At 54.1% G+C, this 18,167-nt stretch overlaps 1 protein-coding gene across 4 annotated transcripts in view; it reads left to right on the forward strand.

The window, feature by feature from the left end:
- The first annotated feature begins 215 nt into the window (after nucleotides 1-215).
- Tmem181 (transmembrane protein 181) overlaps nucleotides 216-18,167 on the forward strand; it is a 48,619-nt gene continuing 30,667 nt past the window's right edge. The window contains exon 1 of one of the 4 annotated variants that reach the window (XM_040758156.1): nucleotides 216-400. In XM_040758156.1, the coding sequence (XP_040614090.1) occupies nucleotides 270-400 (131 nt within the window). In that variant the 5' untranslated portion in view covers nucleotides 216-269. Of the gene's footprint in view, nucleotides 401-11,748; nucleotides 11,877-12,237; nucleotides 12,589-18,167 lie in introns of those variants that run through there. The other 3 variants (XM_040758152.1, XM_040758154.1, XM_040758153.1) reach the window with 3 other exon arrangements.

Consider the following 18,167-nt stretch of genomic DNA (forward strand, 5'->3'; position numbering starts at 1 on the left):
GAGGGCGGTACCGGGCGGCTGATGATATTGGGCTGGGCCTCCCTCTCTCGGGCGGACCCCTGGCAGGCGAGCGGCGGCTGGGGCCTCGGCTGGCGTGGCGGCGCCGGCGTCTCCGTGCGCGCCCCCTCCCCAGCTCCCGGCCTCTGCTCCTCCCCCTGCCCGGTCCCGCCCAAGTGCGCCCGAGGCTCGTGCTGGGAGCTGGCAGTGGAGAGGGGCCGAGGACGGCGATCTGGAGGGCGGAGCGCGGCGCGGTACGGGGCGGCGCGGGCATGGACGCGGAGTACCCTGCCTTCGAGCCTCCGCTCTGCAGCGGCCTCAAGCAGCTGTGCCAGCGCCTGCAGGAGGCGTACCGCGAGCTCAAGGAGGACCTCGCACCGTTCAAGGATGACCGCTACTACAGGTAGGCGCGGAGGGCCCCAGCCCTGTGTCCCCGCCGCCGCGCCCCAGCCGCGGAATGCAGAGCCAGGGACAGGGCGAGGGCTGCTGGCTGTGCGCGCTTGACTACTCCAGGTCAAAGGCGGCCCCAAGCGGCCTGGTCCTGGGCCCTTCTCAATCCCCGAGAGGCTAGGCTTTAGTCCCTGCTTGGCTCCGCCCTCATGTTCCGGTCCCCCACGTCTGCTGCCTAGCTGTGGCCACAGGGGCCTAGCCAAGCCCTGCTTTGGGGAGCCGCCGCCCCCCTTTACACACACACACACACACACACACACACACACCTGAGTTTCCGGGAGCAGGGTGGGCCTTTGCCTCTGTGCTGGGGTGCTCAGGCCCAGGCACATGGTCTCAAGCCCCAGCTTCTTCTCAGAGAAGATGCTTGTAGCAGCCACGTATGGGCGAGCGTTCAGAGGAGCTGTGGGTGTGGGTTTGTTTGAGCTCTTTCTGTACCCTCACCTGCAGTAGAAGTCACAATGGTGGAGCCTGCCGATACTTGGGATGCTTGCCGAAGGGCACCTTTCCCTTCCTGTCGCTCTGTACTTTCTGGTGGGGAAGTGTGTATGTAGTCAAAGGCCTTGCATACCTAATGCATGGTGCTGTAGGGAAAGGACTTTCTCTGGGTCCAGAGGTGCAGGCCTAGGTTGACTGTGTTGCTGAGTAGCTGTGTGAGCGGCGAGTCGAATCTCAAGATCCCTCACCCGTGAAATGGACAGCTTGAGCCAGGCTGCTGCAGGGGTGGAGTCTAATATGTAAACAGTTTACACGGTTGGTGGTAAAGGATGTTGCGCTGTATGATGGGCTAATAGTTACACTGTTCTCCAAAGGCTGGGTCACAAGTAAATCTTCTAGAAAGCCCAGTGGCTTCCTGGGGCTGTATCAGTTACTACTGAATGGAAAGGCCATTTAAAAAAAATTATGCAGGTGAGGGACTCAGTGGGTAAAGTCCCTTGCCTTGCAAGCCTGATGACCTGAGTTTGCTCCTCATGTAAAGGTGGAACCAGCTCTAAAAGTATCCTCCCGCCTCTACAATCATGCTGTGGCACACATGTGCCTGCATGTCACACGCCATACACACATGTGCACACACATAGAATAATGAAACTGAAAAATATTTCGTAATGTAGTGATGTGGTGCTGAGACCCCGTGAACCTCATGGTAATCTCTCTAATGAGACCTCCCGGGAGACCTGGCAGGGAAAGGTGCTCATGGGAGTTTCAAATCGCATTGTTGAAACAAGATAATCTCCCATCTTTTCCTGAGTGTTTTCCCCACCATTCTGTTCCATGTCCACTGAGAACGTATCTTTGGTAAAGGGGGTAGCAAATCTGTGTGCGGTCTACACTCAGTAGCAGAGAAGAGAGTAAGTCACACGTGTGGTTAATCTGCAATTGGGTCATTCCGTCCACACATCCACCTGTTGATGAGTCTTTCCCGTGGCTCCTCTACATGTGCGGGACGTGTCTGTGAGCAAGAAAGACTTGTGACTAAATCAAGAAGCTTACAGAGCCGGGCGTTGGTGGCGCAGGCCTTTAATCCCAGCACTCGGGAGGCAGAGGCAGGCGGATCTCTGTGAGTTCAAGACCAGCCTGGACTACCAAGGGAGTTCCAGGACAGCCTCCAAAGCCACAGAGAAATCCTGTCTCAAAAAACCAAAAAAAAAAAAAAAAAAAAAAAAAAGAAGCTTACAGAAATGTGGGGTTTCCGCTGCCACGCAAGCAAGCAAGACAAACCGGGAGACACGATAGTAGGGCAGGAACTACGTCAGGCCAGGTGGTCAGAAAGAGTCCCTAAGAGGAATGAGAAGCTTTCTAAATGGGCATCGTGGACGAAAATGACAGAAGAGGAAGGAGGAGCCATACAAGCATGATCTGTTCAAGGCACAGACCACAGACGGAAGACAAGAGGTTACAGACTGTCTTAGAGCAGGTCGGGTAGAGTATAGCTTTGACATCAGAAAGTAAGACCAGTTGTGGTGATAAAAACAAACCAACAAGCCGGGCAGTGGTGGCGCACGCCTTTAATCCCAGCACTCGGGAGGCAGAGGCAGGGGGATCTCTGTGAGTTGAGACAAGCATGATCTACAAGAGCAAGTTCCAGGACAGCCTCTAAAACAATATAGAGAAACCCTGTCTCGAAAAACAAAACCAAACCAAAACAAAACAATAACAACAAAAAGCCCAAACCAACGAGTGAACTGCCCTGGCAAAGGCAACTGGAAGGGGGAGTGGCTTATTTGGGCTCGCAGGGGTATAGTTCATGATGGCGGGGAAGCCAGGGTGTCGAGACCTCTGGCTGTGTTCACATCCTAGCCACAGTCAGGCAACAGAGAGACGGGTGTGCAGCAACCTTTCTCCATTTATGCAGTCTAGGGGAAGGTACCACTCACAGTGGGCAGAGGTCCCTACCTCAGTCAATACACTGCACACACACACACACACACACACACACACACACACACACACACACACAGAGGCATGTCCAGGGGCCCACCTTCCAGATGGTTCTAAATTCTGTCACGCTGACAGTTACCACTAACCATCACACAATGAATACATTAGAACAGCAGCGTGAAGTCACTAGGGTCACTGGGGCCAGTGACAAGCAGTTTGGCTGCCTGCCTTGTGAGACTTTGTCATCCGAGTTAAAGTCTGACGACAAATTTGCTATAGCTGGGGCAGAGGTTGAATCTGCCCCCCCCATGAGAGCAAGCGGACAGCAGGGTGCTTCTCACTGTCTTATGTAGCAGAGCACTTTACTGAGAGCCAGCAGAGGCTTCTGTAGCAGGGAGTGTTTTATTAGGTCACCGGACTATCCTCAGCTGCCACAATGAAACTCTACATCAGTGGGTCACTCCTTCGCACCCCCGCTGGAACGCTCTGGTTACGGTGACAGCTGCTGGGTCTGCCTCACCAGACGGCCCGTCTTTCTTTCCTCACTCATAATTAATGACTAAAGCACGCTACTCCTCCCCCCCCCACCCCTCGAGGACCAGGGACGAACCTCACATGGTTGACAGTTTTCCTCTAACAGGGTAAGGCAAGGAACACAACTGTTAATGACTTGTCTCCCGATGATGGCTGGCCCCTTCTTCGGCTGGCATGGCTGTGTGACGAACAGTGGCAAGATCTGCCCCCCTAGTGGAAGCTGCAGCCATGTGACCAGAGGACTGACGGTCGTCTCTCCACAGAATGAGAGGGGACATCGTGCTCCCTGTAAACTGGGGAGCTGAGATCCTGGGTTCCACCATGGCATCGCATCAGAAAAATGAAGGCCCCGGCTGCCGCCTTCACAAAGATGTTCCATGTGAAGAGACCAGCACAAGAGATATACTCTGCCAGAGATGACAGACACCAGCACAAGTCAGCCTGCACAGTGAGGCCAGGCCACTTCTTAGTCTGACGACTTGGTAGCTATTGACTGTCATGGGGGCTACTAGCCATTCGGACTGCTGCTTCTCGTTCATGTTCATGGGGAGGAATGGTTGGCTTTCCGTGAATGTAGCCCTTCAAAAGAGCAGGAATAGGCTTAAGTCCTGCAGGGACACAGACAGGGACCCATCAAGAGACAGGAAGCTGTTCTTACCAGAACAGGTTTGTACTGACATTGCTACAGTGGGCTGCTTCTAAGCTGGAGGTCAACTAAATATTCGTCCACAGGGAAGAGATGGGTGCATTGCGAGTGCTCCATAACTAAATATTATATGGCGATAGATACCACATGCTCCATAATTAAATAGTATATGGTGATAGACACTTCCCAGCTGCACGTAGCAAGAATCTCTCAGCTAGACACTAAGGGCCTCCCACAGAAGAGACAACTGCTCCAGAACCCCGAGTGTCACCCAGAAAAGTTGGCTGGGCAGCCCACTACCTGTGCCTCTTTCCATCAGCTGGCTGCACACACATACTGCCCCTGCCAGGGTCCGGTGGGTGCCCAAGCATGCGCCTTGTGGATCCTGTGTTCTGAAGGGTTTCACCCTGAGGGGGACCTGCTTAGACTTAGAACTTGCCCTCTGCTGGAGTGACTGGTATACTCTGGTTTCTCTTCAGATCGTATAAATCTTTCGCCTTTTACAATGACTCTTTACCCTCCATATGATTCCACAGACTCTCTGGCATCTCTGGCAAGGTCTCCTTGCTGCTGTGTGAATCAAAGTGGACCCTTCGTTTGCTTTAAGCAAACAGAACCGTCAGACTCCTTGTAGGAGGAACCAAACCCCCTGTAAGAGGGCCTGAGGTGCTTCTGCTTGCTTGGGTTTTACCTGTTACAGAGGGACTTCATGCGGGTGTGTGAATCGAGGAGGGTTATAGTATTGGAACCAGGCACTAATAACTCGTATTGCCTGTCTGGCAGCTTCCGGATCAAAGGGAGAGGCTGGGCAGGGGTTCCCTGAAGCCAGAGGTGGGACAGCATCTTTAGTATCACCTAGCTCTGGTCTAGGCCTCTGGACCTGCCCTGAGCCATCCCAGGACTTCCAAGTGTCCCTCTCTCTTGTTTTGGCATTGGCACAGCGTATGAATGCTAGCTGGCTCAGCCTCAGGGGCAGTTGAGATGTTTCTCAATGGGCGGTGCGCAGCCTCCAGAATAGTTCGCTCAGGTGTGGCTGAAGCTTAAGTTTCAGTCCCAGGCGAAGCTTTCCTCTCTCAATCCACTGTTTGTTCACTGGATGGGGGGGAGCAGTGTGACGTCCATCGGCGTCCGCAGGGAGGGAGAAGAGGGGATGCCGGCAGCAGGAGCCTCTGGACGCCTACCGCGGGCCCGCTGCAAGTGGAACAGAGTGTTTTCTGTGCCTGTAGTTTGTAAGGAGCCATTATTTAGAATACAAGAAGAATTGCTGTGATCCAAGCCGTGTAACCAAGTCCTGTGTCCACAACTGGGTAGAACACCAGAGTTTACAGGGTGTTTGAAGGTGCAGACACACAAAGACCACAGAACAGTGGAGGAAGGAGGAGGAGGAGGAAGAGGAGGAGAGAGGAGGAGGGGGAGGAGGAGGGAGGAGGAGGAGGGGGGAGGAGGAGGAGGGAGGAGGAAGAAGAGGAGGGAGGAGGAGGAGGGAGGAGGGAAGAGGAGGAGGAGGGAGCAGGAGGGAGCAGGGAGGACAGAGATGCCCCTGAGGAAGTGAAGGCTTGAGTGGCAAGGGTCGGGTGCAGCGACCCAAAGATCACAAAACATCGGAGGAGGTTCTCCGATTCAGTGGCAGGGGTGTGTCCAGAACCGCACTCAGTGATGTGCGTGCAAACACCCGCAGGGCTCACACTAACCCAGTAGGCTCCAGCATGGGAGTCATTCCCTACTGATGCAGGAGACCCCAGCTCTGCTGCCCAGTTTTCACTGCAGCACGGTATGTGGCGTGCCCCCTCAGCCATGGACTTCCAAACACACAAAGAAACCTCTTAGCCCAGAGCTGTGCGCCCTGATTTCTACAATGCTGGGCATGGAACCGGGGCCCCAGGCGTGCTAGACAAGCACCCTACTATTGAAGGACAGCCCCACATCACCCCTTTCACAAGTACTGGACATATGGTCCCCCCGTATGGGGCGAAGGTTTCTGTTCGGTATGTGGAGTGCCCCCCAACAATCTACAGACCCCAGGACGGGCGGCTTGTTTGCAGGCGGGTCTGTCACCCCTCTGCCCCTGCGTGAGCAGGCTCCTGTCCTTTCCCACTGTCCTGGATAGGACTTCCCTGAACAACTTCCCCGTTCTGCCCCAAGCCACGGAGGCAGGAGGAAGGTGAAGGACCAGGCTGAAGGGAAGGGGGTGAAATGTGCTTCCCTGGGACTTGAGCCTCCTGGGACCACAGCACCCACCATATTCACGTTGCACTCTTCCATTTCTCCAATTGCACGCTCACACGGTCACGTGCAGTGCTAGGCTACAGGCGCGTCCGTAACGCCTCCTGGGCCTGGCCCGCGCCCACAGTGGCAGCGATCATCAGACCTCTTGCTTGGTGGTTCAGTCGACTTTAACTGTTCCTGTGAGGGCCTTAGGGTGAGCACCGTATTTATTTACTTGTCCCCGACCTGTAACCCTCTGCCGTCCGCACTGGCTTTGAATTCATGATTGTTCTGCCTCAACTTCCCCAGTACTGGTGTTACAGGCACAAGACACGGCCTTGGTTTTTCTTTTTTAAACATTGTTTTTATTTATTTATTTTTGTTATTGTTTATTATTATTTATTCTTAGGTAGAGTCTTAATATGTTGCCCTAGCTGGCCTGGAACTCACCACATAGATCAGGTTGGCCTCAAACTCAGAAATCTGCCTTCCTCTGCCTTCCACGTGCTGGATGTTTTATTTTTGAAGGTGTGGGGGGGGGGAGGATAAGTGTGTGTTGTATGTGTGCATGTGTGGTGTATGTGTGAGTGTGTGTTTTCACTTTTGAAGTGTGGGGGGATAAATGTGTGGTGTATGTGTATGTGTATGGGTGTGGTGTGTGAGTGTGAGTGTGTGTATGAGTGTGTGTTGTATGTGTGAGGGTGTGGTATATGTGTGGTGTATGTGTGAGTGTGTGTTTTCACTTTTGAAGTGTGTGGGAGGGATAAACGTGTGGTGTGTGTGTGTGCAGGTATGGTGTATGTGTGGTGTGTGTATGAGTGTGTGGTGTATGTGTGAGGGTGTGGTGTACGTGTGTGCAGGTGTAGTATATGTGTGAGTGTGTGGTGTAAGTGTAAGTGTGTGGTGCATTGTGAGGGTGTGGTGTGTGTGCAGGTGTATGTATATGTGAGTGGTGTGTGTATGAGTGTGTGGTGTATGTGTATGGGTGTGGTGTGTGGGGGTGTAGTGTATATGTGTATGTGTGAGTGTGTGGTGCATTGTGAGGGTGTGGTGTATGTGTGTGCAGGTGTGGCGTGTGTGTAACTGTGGTGTATTGTGCAGGTGTGTGCACACGTGTGTTCACAGAAGCCTCAGGAGGACTTTGCTGTCCTGTCCCCTCTTCTCCATCTTACCCTTGAACCTGGAGCCAGGCTGGTGGCCAACAAGCCCCAGTGATTCTTCATCTCCGCCCCACAGGGCTGGGGTTACAAGGACCTGTGTATACAGTGTTGCCTGGCTTTCTTTAACTAATTTTTTAATTTAATTTTTTTCTTAAATGTCTCTCCCTTCCCCATCCCCTGTATCCTCCCCGCCCCTAACCACCCAACTTTATGATCTTTCTTGCCTGGCTTTTTACATGGGTCTTGCGATCCAAACTTGGGCACTCATTTTTCATAGTAGACACTGCTACCCACTGAGCCATCTCTCTGCTCCCCCAGCCTCTCCCCTGTCTCCAGTATCTCTCACTGGAGACCACCTATCACCAGCCATCTCCTAGCCTGACTTGGTCAGTGTGCCCCAGGGATCCTCCTGTCTCTGCCTTCTCAGAGCTGAGGTTACAAACTCACACTCACCATGCCTGACTGTTCGTTGTGGATTCTGGGGGATTGACTCCAGGTCCTCATGTTTGTGTGGCAAGCCCTTTATCACCTGAGTCATCAACACAGCCCCCAAGGCTCTTTCTAGAACAAGAGTCATCTCATGGTCTCTCTTTGCCTATTCCGAAATGTCTTAATAATATCAAGAATACCTCCATAACTTGGAAGATTAATGTGGTCCAGATGAGCAATGTATGAAAAGTAAGTTGTAGCAGACGGATGCATCTGAACCATAATGCCCTTCTAGGGAAGGTGTCGGAGGCAAGCTCTCCCCAAGCCACCGTCTTCGGCCCTGCGTGCGGGTGACATCTCTAATACTACCACTTAGGTTCTCTCTCAGAAGTCCCCCGGGTCTGTTGGCCCAGGTCGGTGCTGTGCCTGCCCTGGAACTTTCTGTACTCCACCCTCCTCTACCCTGTGTGCTCTTGAGTTGTTTGCTTTAGTCCAGAGCCAGGAAACCAAGGGAAAGACCCCATCTGTGTGTTCAAGGCCGAAGCAGAGGATTTCTTCGTGACGCTGGGTTCTATAGCTGGGCAGAGCCATCCTGTGCCTAGGACTGGCCCACCTCAGCAGTTTGTGGACCGTTATGATCTGACGGAGCAGCCTTTGGCTTGTTACACGGGAGACGGGTTGAGCTGAGGACCACCCATCCATCAGAAGCACAGGCTCTTGTGCCTGTCTGTTCTTGCTCTCGCCCCCCTCCCCTTCTTCCCCCACCAGAGGCCCCCCCAGTTGTGAGTGCTGCCTCTGCAATGGGAGGGGGCAGTGGGAGCCAGTGGACACTCCCTGTCTTGCTCTGCTCCTTGAGGAATGAAGGAGCCAAAGAGAATTGGAAAGACTGAGGAGGCTGTGCTGTGTTGTCTGTTGTCTCCACGCACCCGCGAGTGACCAGTAAAGAACCCCTTTAGCCATATCAAGCAACGAATGCTCTGCTGTGCTTCCCCACCCAGCCTCAGCAGGATTCCAAGGCGGGGTTTCAGTCTCTAAGCGAAGCCAACTGTGCCATCGACCCAGTTTGTTCCTCGATTTGTGACTGCCCTGATGATCCTAGGGTGCAGTCCTATGTTCTGGAAAGGGCAGGTTGACCTCTGCCTGGTCTCATGGCCACTGTGGAGACTGGATGCCTCTGCAGGTAGCCAGCTTCTGTATCCTGGGGCCTGCAGGGTAAATCACTGTCCTTCCCCGGGCAGTGAGATGGGAGCTTGGTCATAGTCCCCAGCTGTAAGAGCCATGCCCACGCCAGGGACAGCTGGCGGCACTCACCACCACTCTCTGCAGGGATGGCACCACAGCGTTTATGACTGTTGGCTTCCAGCATTAAAGGGTTTCTTATGAGGATACAGAGAGGATCCATAGAACCAGAGCTGAGAGATGCTGCTGGCATCCAGGAAGAGTTGGGGGAGGGGCCCTACAAAGCACCCATCCCAAGCTGCACTTCAGACCTCCTTTAGCTGGGTTGAGGTTTCTTAAAGCTCCCCAAGTGGTCTCGCTTCAGCACATTTTGTGACCCGCTGTCCTGAGCTAATCTGCCCATCTGCCCCCTTTGTTCCATCGCCCCCAATCCTGGATCAGTACTAGGATCCCCCTGCACGTGCTCAGGTTGCCTGCTCTGCTGGAGGAACCCACCCTCAGGAAGGCTCTCACTGAGGTTGCCTCGGAGACAAGGTCACCACCTTCAGCTGGAGCCTCAAGAAAGCCCCGAAGGACTGCTCAAGTCATCCCCAGATGTCTCATTTAGTGTTTCCATAGCAACCTCCATTTCTTAGTGCAGGGTCCCCTCGGCCAGTTTCCCAGACCTGGCCGCATCCAAACTCATGCTACCCCTGCTTTGGCTTCCCCCCTTGGTCCTCATACCACTCTGCTTCCCTTGTCCTGGTGGGAGCGCACATGGTTCCAGCCTCTGCCACCACGGATCCTGGCCCACTCACTAGTGCTGACAAGGGAGGGTCACTAGTCTCTCGAAGGCTCCCTGGTACCTACAGGCACTGGCCCTAGGTTGTTTGCCTGGGACGAGCAGTCATACCGGATGTGTAGGCAAAACCTTGGTCCATGGGCCACAGGTGATAGGACCAGGCGAGAGATGGTGTCTTCTGGACTCTGTTTCTGGCGGTTTCTCTGGCACTATCCTGTAGGCCAATCAGCTATGCGTGGTGAGGTTTCCAGCCACCTCAGACCCTCCCCGTGCACTCTGCCTCCCTCCCTCTGTCATCTCTCCAAGTCCCTGTTCTTGATGGAGTTAACACGGAGACTGCTGTCCCTAGCTCTGCTCTTGACGGAACCAAACTAAGGATATATATATATATATGTATATATATATTTTTTTTTAATGTTAAGACAGGTTTTCCTGGTAACTCACAGAAACAGCCCACAACAATAAAAGCCAGGCGGTGCCCAGGCTGTGACTTGCTCTCATGCTTTGCCTGCATCTGAGGGGTGGCAGAATACACCACAGATCACAGTAAGGTAGGTTTCTCCAGTGTAACAGCTCTGCTCTGGCAGGAGAGGGTTTCCCCAGTGAGGCTGTTACAGTTCCACGCAGGTGTGGGGGGGGGCGTTGTGGCTCTGCTCAGCTGGCTCCTCTCTGTTCTGGCTCCTGGAAAAGTTGCTACTTCTCTCCTCTGCTCCATGGCTCCATTCCAGCTAAGGAAAGGTCTCACCCAAAGCTCATTCAAGAGATTGAATCCAGGAGAGTGGCTGCCCTCTGCCAGGAAGGTAGACGACAGCCGGGCAGCACCACAGCCACAAGCTGTGGGGGCGGAGTTTTTCCAGGGTAGGGATTGGTCAGATTTCAAATCCCTGAGCTTGGATTGGCTAGATCTCATGCTCAGGGATTGGTTGGTTTTCTGCACTGGTTTAGGGTCAGATTTGGCTCTGGTTTCACTGGTTCTTTTTAGCCGTTTGGCTCTAGTTTTAGGACTAGGGTGTATTTCTTTCACTGGCTCAGATTCCAGGGACAAAGTGTGTTCCTTGGCACTGGTTTCAGGGTCAGGGTGCGTTTCTTTGGTTCTGGTTGCAGGGCCAAAGTGTTTGGTTTTTTGTTTGTTTGTTTGTTTGTTTGTTTGCTTTTGGCTCTGCTCAGGATGTGTTTCTTTGGCTGGCCCTTTTCCCCTATGTGTGGCACTTTCAGTGTTTGTACTATGAAAAGTCTCGGGTCAAGCAGAGACACCAGCTCACCACAGTCAGAAGGTGAGGGCACTCACTGGACCCTGCCTTCCTCGTCTCTGATTCCATTTCGAGAAGGCTTCCCCGTTCTCCCAATTTCTAGGCAGACTGGTAGAGTTCCAGTCAGTCAGCAAATCCCCGTGAATCGATTGGCGAATGCTCGCGTGCACAGTGCCTTCCGTGCGAGGCTGTCAAATCTTGGAGAGCGTGGGGCACATAAAAAGTGGGGAGTGGGTTTCACCCTGATAGACTGGGACTGATGGGTGCAAACTCCTGCGTCACCCAAGGCAGCAAAGGTGAAGGGAGACACAGGAGGCAGAGGAGCTGGCCTGAGTCCTGCAGGCTGGAGGGTGAGAAGCCGCATTGGGAATGCTGGTCTCCCTCAGCTCCTGGATTGGGCGTTGGTTTTCATGGTTGCTAGAGAGACACAAGGTCCTGGCACATGTTAACACCTTCACACAGTAGCAAACTTTAGAGAGATGCTAACAGCTCCTTGCTTACTTCCCCCTCTCCTTCGGAGACGAAGAAAAGACGAAACAGCCGTGACGAACGTCTGGGGACTTGGACAGGGCCTCTGGGGTCCGTGCCCTTGGGTGGCTTTCGGCCTCGGAGGTGGGCTTCCCGGCGAGGATCACCCACGTGACAGGTGTCGGGCGCGAGTGCTGCGGGAAGCCGCTCCGCCCTGCTCGCCCGCCGGCCCGCCCGCCGCTTCCGCGCACGTGACTGCGCGTCGCGCTCTGATGCGTTTTCCGCGGCCGGCTGCTCGGCCTCGCGGGTGGCTCGGGCTGCGGCTGCGGAGGCTGCGGGACGCCGGGCGGGCTCGGGACGCGCCGGCGGGGGCCGGGGGCCCGGGGCTCCGAGATGGAACCGTAAGTGACGGGCCGTGGCTCGGGCGTGGGGTCCCCGGGGGACCTGAAGTTAGGGTCCCCGGCTCGTGCGCGCCGCGGGGCTCCGGGCGAGCGGGTCTCATGGGTCTCACGGGGACCCGCGGAGAGGGCTGGCCCGTAGCTGCTCCGCGTCCAGGGTCGGTGAGGGTGCCCCGGCTGGCGCGCCCGCCCGCTGGAGCTGGAACCTCCCCCGCCAGCTGCGATCGGGGTCCTCGGCTGCCCCAGACGCGCTTCTCGGTGGCGTTTGGTGACGTGGGCACGCCGGGGCTGGCACAGCCTCGTTAGATCTCTCGGCTGCTGAGTTTTATACGAGTTTTACAGTCTGCTGACTTGGGGCCCGAGTCGCTCTGTGAAGTGCGGGAGATTTTTAACGAGGAAAACCCGAACCCCAGGGACGCCGTCCCTAAAGCTGCTGTTGACGCAGCTGTCGCCTGGGTGTGCACCCAAGTAGCGGTGAAGGAGTGCCCGGAGTCGGGGGCAGCGTGGAGGTTGAAAGGTGGCCTCGGGCGACCGGATGCCATTCTGAGGCTCTTTCGGGGTTCTGGAGGCAGCAGGGTAACTCGGGAAGCGTTTTCTCGATGCAAGAGTCCACGGTGGAAAGAGGTCTCTCCCCCACCTTCCTTAGAAGTTTGACTTGGGTCACTTCAGCCCATGGAGGAAACCCTGACTCGGGTGAATTAGAGGCCAGCTGGAGGTGAGTTAGCGCCCGGTCTCTGCACAGCTTGCAGGGCAGCGCTCCAGGGTGGGCTTTCTCGCCTCTTGGGAATGGTGCCTTCTCCAGGGGTTCCGGCTCTGTAGCAGAGGGGCAGCTGCATGCTTCAGGGGGTGTTTTCCCAAGCCTGGATATGTTTGGCAGTACCCCATCACCGGGGCAGGGTGGGGGGGCAGGCAGAGGATGTGGGACAGTGGGCCTTGACCAGGTCTGAGACCCAGGAGTCTACACTGTGTTGCAGGACAAGAAACTGGACCAGAGGAAAGCCATAACTCGGGGAGGTCACCGGGAACTGTTGCAAACTGCAGCTTTGTTAAGGGTTTGTCGGCCTGGGAGGCAGGCCTTAGGCTATGATAGGCAAGAGGATGAGAGTGGTGTGTGTCTCTTGGGTAATTTTTTTTTCTGAATGAAAATGATGTCTAAAAAAAAATTAAAGAAAACTTGAATGTTAACTGTGTGGTAGAGACGATTGTATCCCCTTTAAAACTCTGTTTTATTTATGTGCGAGTATATGCCATGTGTGTACTGGTGCCCCCAAAAGGCCAGAGGAAGATGTTGGGCTCCCTAGAACTCGGGTTACAAGTGCTTGTGACGGGATGTGGGTGCTGGGATCCAAATGGAGGTCCTGAGGAAGGATAGCACTCTTAACTCCAGAGGCTCCTGGCCAGCCCCTGCTGGGTTACTTTACACCCATTGTTTTATGAGCTTTCTCACCACTACCCTCCTGAAGGGGAGTTACTCATATTACTCCAAGCCACAAATAAGGGAAACAGGTGTATAGGAGCCAGCGAGTGTCCGCACATAACCCCTTAGGTCTCCTTGAGATGGTCGCTTCCATAGCCAGATTCCAGAGCCCGCACTCTTGACAGCAGATGGCAGCCAATGTGCTTCATCCTCCTGGCAACTTTGGGCGCCTGTTTTCCTGGATGCTACAGTTTAGGGGCCCCGCATTGCAGAGAGGCAGACAGAGCGATCGCCCCAGGTCACCCTGCTGACCCATGGTGGAGGGGCCTTCCTGCCTGAGTTCTGGGCTGTACAACCTGGCACTGCCCTATCTGTGTGATCCCTGTCTGACCTTCCTCTTCCTCCTCCTGCTGCTGTTTGACTTGGGAGGGTGTTCGGTGACCTGGCCAGCATGTATCTGGGTGCGAGCCACTGGGCTTGTGGCCCAGGAAGAACGAACTCAAACTCATGCTCCATTTTCTTTTGCTAAAATGTGTACGGTTGTTAGGCCTTGAATGGCCTCATGCTGCCCCTTTGGAAGTCTGCTCGGTGATTTGCAGTCTGTTCCACTTAGCCGATTGGAGCTTCCGCCTTCAGGTTGCCCCCTGGCGTTTCCTGTCAAGTATCGGGTATTTAAGGAGATGACAATGGTAAGGGACCAGTGTGAGGAGGTGGTGGCCCCTTCCCAAAGCTAGCTAGCCCGTGTCATGCCATGCGTGTTGTGGGTTCAGATGCTGCCTCCACCTCCTGCTGCCCAATCCCACCCCCCCACTTCTCCCTATACTGAGCGGCCTGCTGATGCCTGTTCCCCAGGTACACAGGAAATGCCAGTTTGTCCTCTCATGGCGGGGGGAGGCACGACTTTCAGAGTTATCTGTGCCAGGGTCGAAATTTTGGTTTTTCAAAAATGAGGAGAGAATCTGGGCATGACGAATCTTTGCTGGGGTTCTGGTAGTGACAGGGAGGCTAAGGCGAGAGGATCTCTTAAACCCAGGTGTTTGAGCCTAGCCTGGACAGCCAGTTAAAATCCTGCTTGAAAAATGAACTAAGTTGTAGGGCAGGGTAGACCAGGAAGAGAGAGGCAGGTGGATCCCTGAGTTGAGGTCACAGAGTTATACATAGCAAGCTCCAGGTCAGCCAGGGCTACATGAGGGAAAAAAAATAGATAAATTATAAGAAAGCAAAAGAAATGCCCCCCACTAGCAGAGAAACAAAGGCACAACTGATAACTAATGCGACTGGTTATCGTGTTAGGTTTTTCATTACATTACTCTAAAACCTTTGTTCGATAATTCCACAACCTGGAAAACAGCCTTCCAAGCACTCCACTTACCCCTATCCCAAGAGGGAGAAAATGTCACTCGCATGGTAGAAAGTGCGAATCCAGGCTTGAGGGCACCAAGCCAGTACCTTGAACCAAAGGAGAGATTGCTTTTATGCCGATTGGGGGGGGAAAATGGACTCCACTAAAATGGAAGTGGGGTGATAGATCCTACTGAAGTGGGGAATCTGGGCATCGTTTGGCCAAGTAGCCAACCGGTAGTCCTGTGTACTCTTTCCAGTCTCTGGTCTCTATACGAGCGCGTGTCTGCCTGCACAGGCGCTCGCTCGAGTGGAGGCTGCAGGTCAAGCCTGGCTGTCTCCCTCAGCCACTCTCCACCCTTTACCTTTGGAGATGGTCTTTCTCACTGAATCTGCAGCTCACAGATTTGACTAGGATGGTGTCAGAAATTTACCGAAGTCTGCCTCTCCAGTGCTGGGATTCCAGGTGTGTGCCGTGTGTGGATTTCTGTTGGTCTCATGGTTGTGTGGCAGGTGCTTTACCACCCAAGCCACCCCCCCCCCAGCCTTGTAGTCTTCCCCACCATTCTAGCAGCTTGAAGAGAGAAATCTTGGGAGTCCACTGGCTTTCTTTCAGGTGATGCTCTGGGGTCTGTAAAGGTGGTGATGGGTTTTCCCTCTTCGTATAGTGTGGCAGGCTTTCTTTTGGGCCACCAACCAACTCCCAGATTGTGACACGGAGATTTATTATTAGTATTGAGTGCTTGGCCTTAGCTTAGGCTCGTTTCTTTCTAGCTTTTATAACTTAGCCTGTTTCCCTCCGTCTACATTTTTGCCTCTGGGGTTTTTACCTTTCTTTCCTTCTGTACATCTTACTATCACTGCTTCTTGTGTCTGGCCAGAGGCTGCCTGGCTTCTGGTCCTGGGCATGTCCTTCTCTTTCTCCTTTATTTTATTCTTCTCTCTTTTGCCTAGATTTCTCCTCCTACTCATTCTCTCTGCCGCTCCTGCCTAGCTACCGGACACCCAGGTTTTTATTGAACCATTCGGGCGCCTTGGGCAGGCAAGGTGAAACAGATACAGCACAAACACACGTAACACACAGTTAAATATCCCACAGCGGTAAAGCCAGCACCGTGAGGAGCGCTCTCTCTCTCTCTCTCTCTCTCTCTCTCTCTCTCTCTCTCTCTCTCTCTCTCTCTCTCTCTCTCTCTCTCTCTCGTAGTCCATGCAGCTGAGTCCGGCCTTGTCGTTGACTTACAGCCTGTTCCTGTCTCCTGTCCTCTCTGCCCACTGTTTTATGGGCTATGAGGGGCCTGGATGGGAGACAGAAGTGCTTAGTGGACACAATGGTGGTGACAGGGACGTGGAGCCACTCAGCCAGGCCAGTGGGCACTGGACTTTCCAGTTGGCCAAGCCAGGATGCTCCGTGTGCCTGGTGAGCATCATGATCCTGGAGGACTGTGTGGGTATTAGTCTGATGGCCTTTGGACCAAAGTTGCCCGCCTGCAGTGTAGAAGACAAAACCACCAGATGCCGCTAAAGGCGACCTAGGGAGAAGACAGTTACATCTACAGTAGTTGTTTGTTCATCATAGCAGCAAATGTAGTAGAACCCAAAGGAAGAACCCATTTGACCAGGGCAGAGAAAGCAGAGACTGGAATCATACGTTTATCACGCACAGGGCACGCACTTCCAGCAGCAGACAGCTCCGGGCTGGGGGTGGGGTGGAGATGAGAGTGACTACTTGGTCACTTTCAGTAAAAACCCTGAGACCCTGGAAGGTGGCCTGCTCTTCCAGTAGTGGCCGGCCTCTCTCAAGGCAGAGGGGTACCTGGGAGCTGGCACTGGTTAATGAGTCAGTGGCAGTGGGCAGGGCAAGGCCTGCTGGCAGGGATCCCTATAGCTGAGTCAACGCACGTTCAGATGCTGCGAGATAGGGGCCTTCCGTGCCTGCCTGACTTAGCACTTCGAGTTTCTTTTTTAATTCTGTTTGACTGGGATCTGGGGGGAGGATGGGCATAGCCTTAGGGAGCATCTGACTGCTTGTGAAAAGTGACTTAGCCTCCTGTGTCATCAGGCCCTTGTCAACGTCTTCTTGTCCTGCCCCTTTCTCACCTGCTAAGTAACCACGCATTGAGGATGTCGGTGGTACACTTGTTTGCTTGTTTGCGGGGTCTGTCCTCATGCCTGCTATGTAGTTCAGCCTCGAACCTAGAGAGATCCACCTGCCTCTGCCTCCTGAGGGCTGCGATTTAAGGCGTGCGCCACGATGCTTGGCCAAGGGGTGCATTTTTAACTCCAGGTTTCAAATCTAATCTTGCTTTGGTTTCTCTGCCTCCGACTGGGCCTCTGCTTTAGCCTTTGCCCAGCGAGCTCTGCATTAGCTTGGTCTCTGATCTACGAGCAGGATCAGCATTAGCTTGGTCTCTGATCTACGAGCAGGAGGATCAGGTTCACGCTGAACACAGTGCGGTCGTAGTTGACAGATGGTTCTGAGATTTCTGAAAGCCACTTTCAATTCGTAGGACAGTAGCAAAGACGACACTGTCCCTGCACACTCTCCTCCAGCCTCCCCTGGTCCGTGCGTGTCATGTGACCTGGCACACTTGTTTCCGTTGGCATCATTAACACTGTGAGATACTGTGAGCTAACTCTGTTTGCACTGTTTCCAGCACCCAGTCCATTTAGCCTTGTGATTTCTACATGGAAATGCCCTATGCAGTTGCCTAGAAACCATCCCCCCTTTCAGTATTAAAACAAAAGCATGTCCAAACACACTGTGTAAATAAATAAACCCGGGTCACAGAGAGGGACAAGAGGGACACTTGCTCTTCTGCCAGGACTCACATTCCACAGGGCCCTTTCAGATGGGCAGTAACTGGGTCCTGTTTCCCAAGGCAGCAAAGGTGAAGGGAGATCCAGGAGCAGAGGATCCAGCCTGAGTCCTGCAGGCTGGAGGGTGAGAAGCTTCCCTCCAGGGAAGCCACAGGGGCTGCCAGACAGCATGGCTATGACAAGCTGGGTAGGTCTGTCACCTCTGGGTCTCAGCTTCCCTATCTGTAAACCCGAGGTGTGAGCCTGGAAAAGCCACACCCGTGCTGAAGATTTTGTGAGATGACGGTGGGCCTGGAGGGCCGCAGGGTGACTGAGAGCCAGGGTCACCATCACAGCTCCCATTCGCCAGCTACCTACCACCCACCTCTGTGTTCGTTCCAACATCCTTCCTGCCGTCAGGTGAAACCTTTGCCACGTAGTAACAGGCTGTACCGGCTGCTTTATGCCAACCCGACACAACTTAGAGTCATCAGAGCAAAGGGAACCCCAGCTGGGAAAAAACGCCTCCATCACATCGGGCTGCAGGCAAGCCTGTGGGACATTTTCTTAATTAGTGATCAATGTGGGAGGGCCCAGGCTGTTGTGGGTGGAGCCATCCCTGGACAGGTGGCCCTGGGTTCTGTAAGAAAGCAGGCTGAGCAAGCTGTGAGGAGCAAGGCAGGTAGCAGCGCCCTCCATGACCTCTGCATCAGCTCCTGCCTGCAGGCCCCCGCCCTGGC

This window comes from Mesocricetus auratus, unplaced genomic scaffold, assembly GCF_017639785.1.
Source record: "Mesocricetus auratus isolate SY011 unplaced genomic scaffold, BCM_Maur_2.0 Super-Scaffold_100018, whole genome shotgun sequence".
In the NCBI taxonomy this organism is placed as follows: Eukaryota; Metazoa; Chordata; class Mammalia; order Rodentia; family Cricetidae; genus Mesocricetus; species Mesocricetus auratus.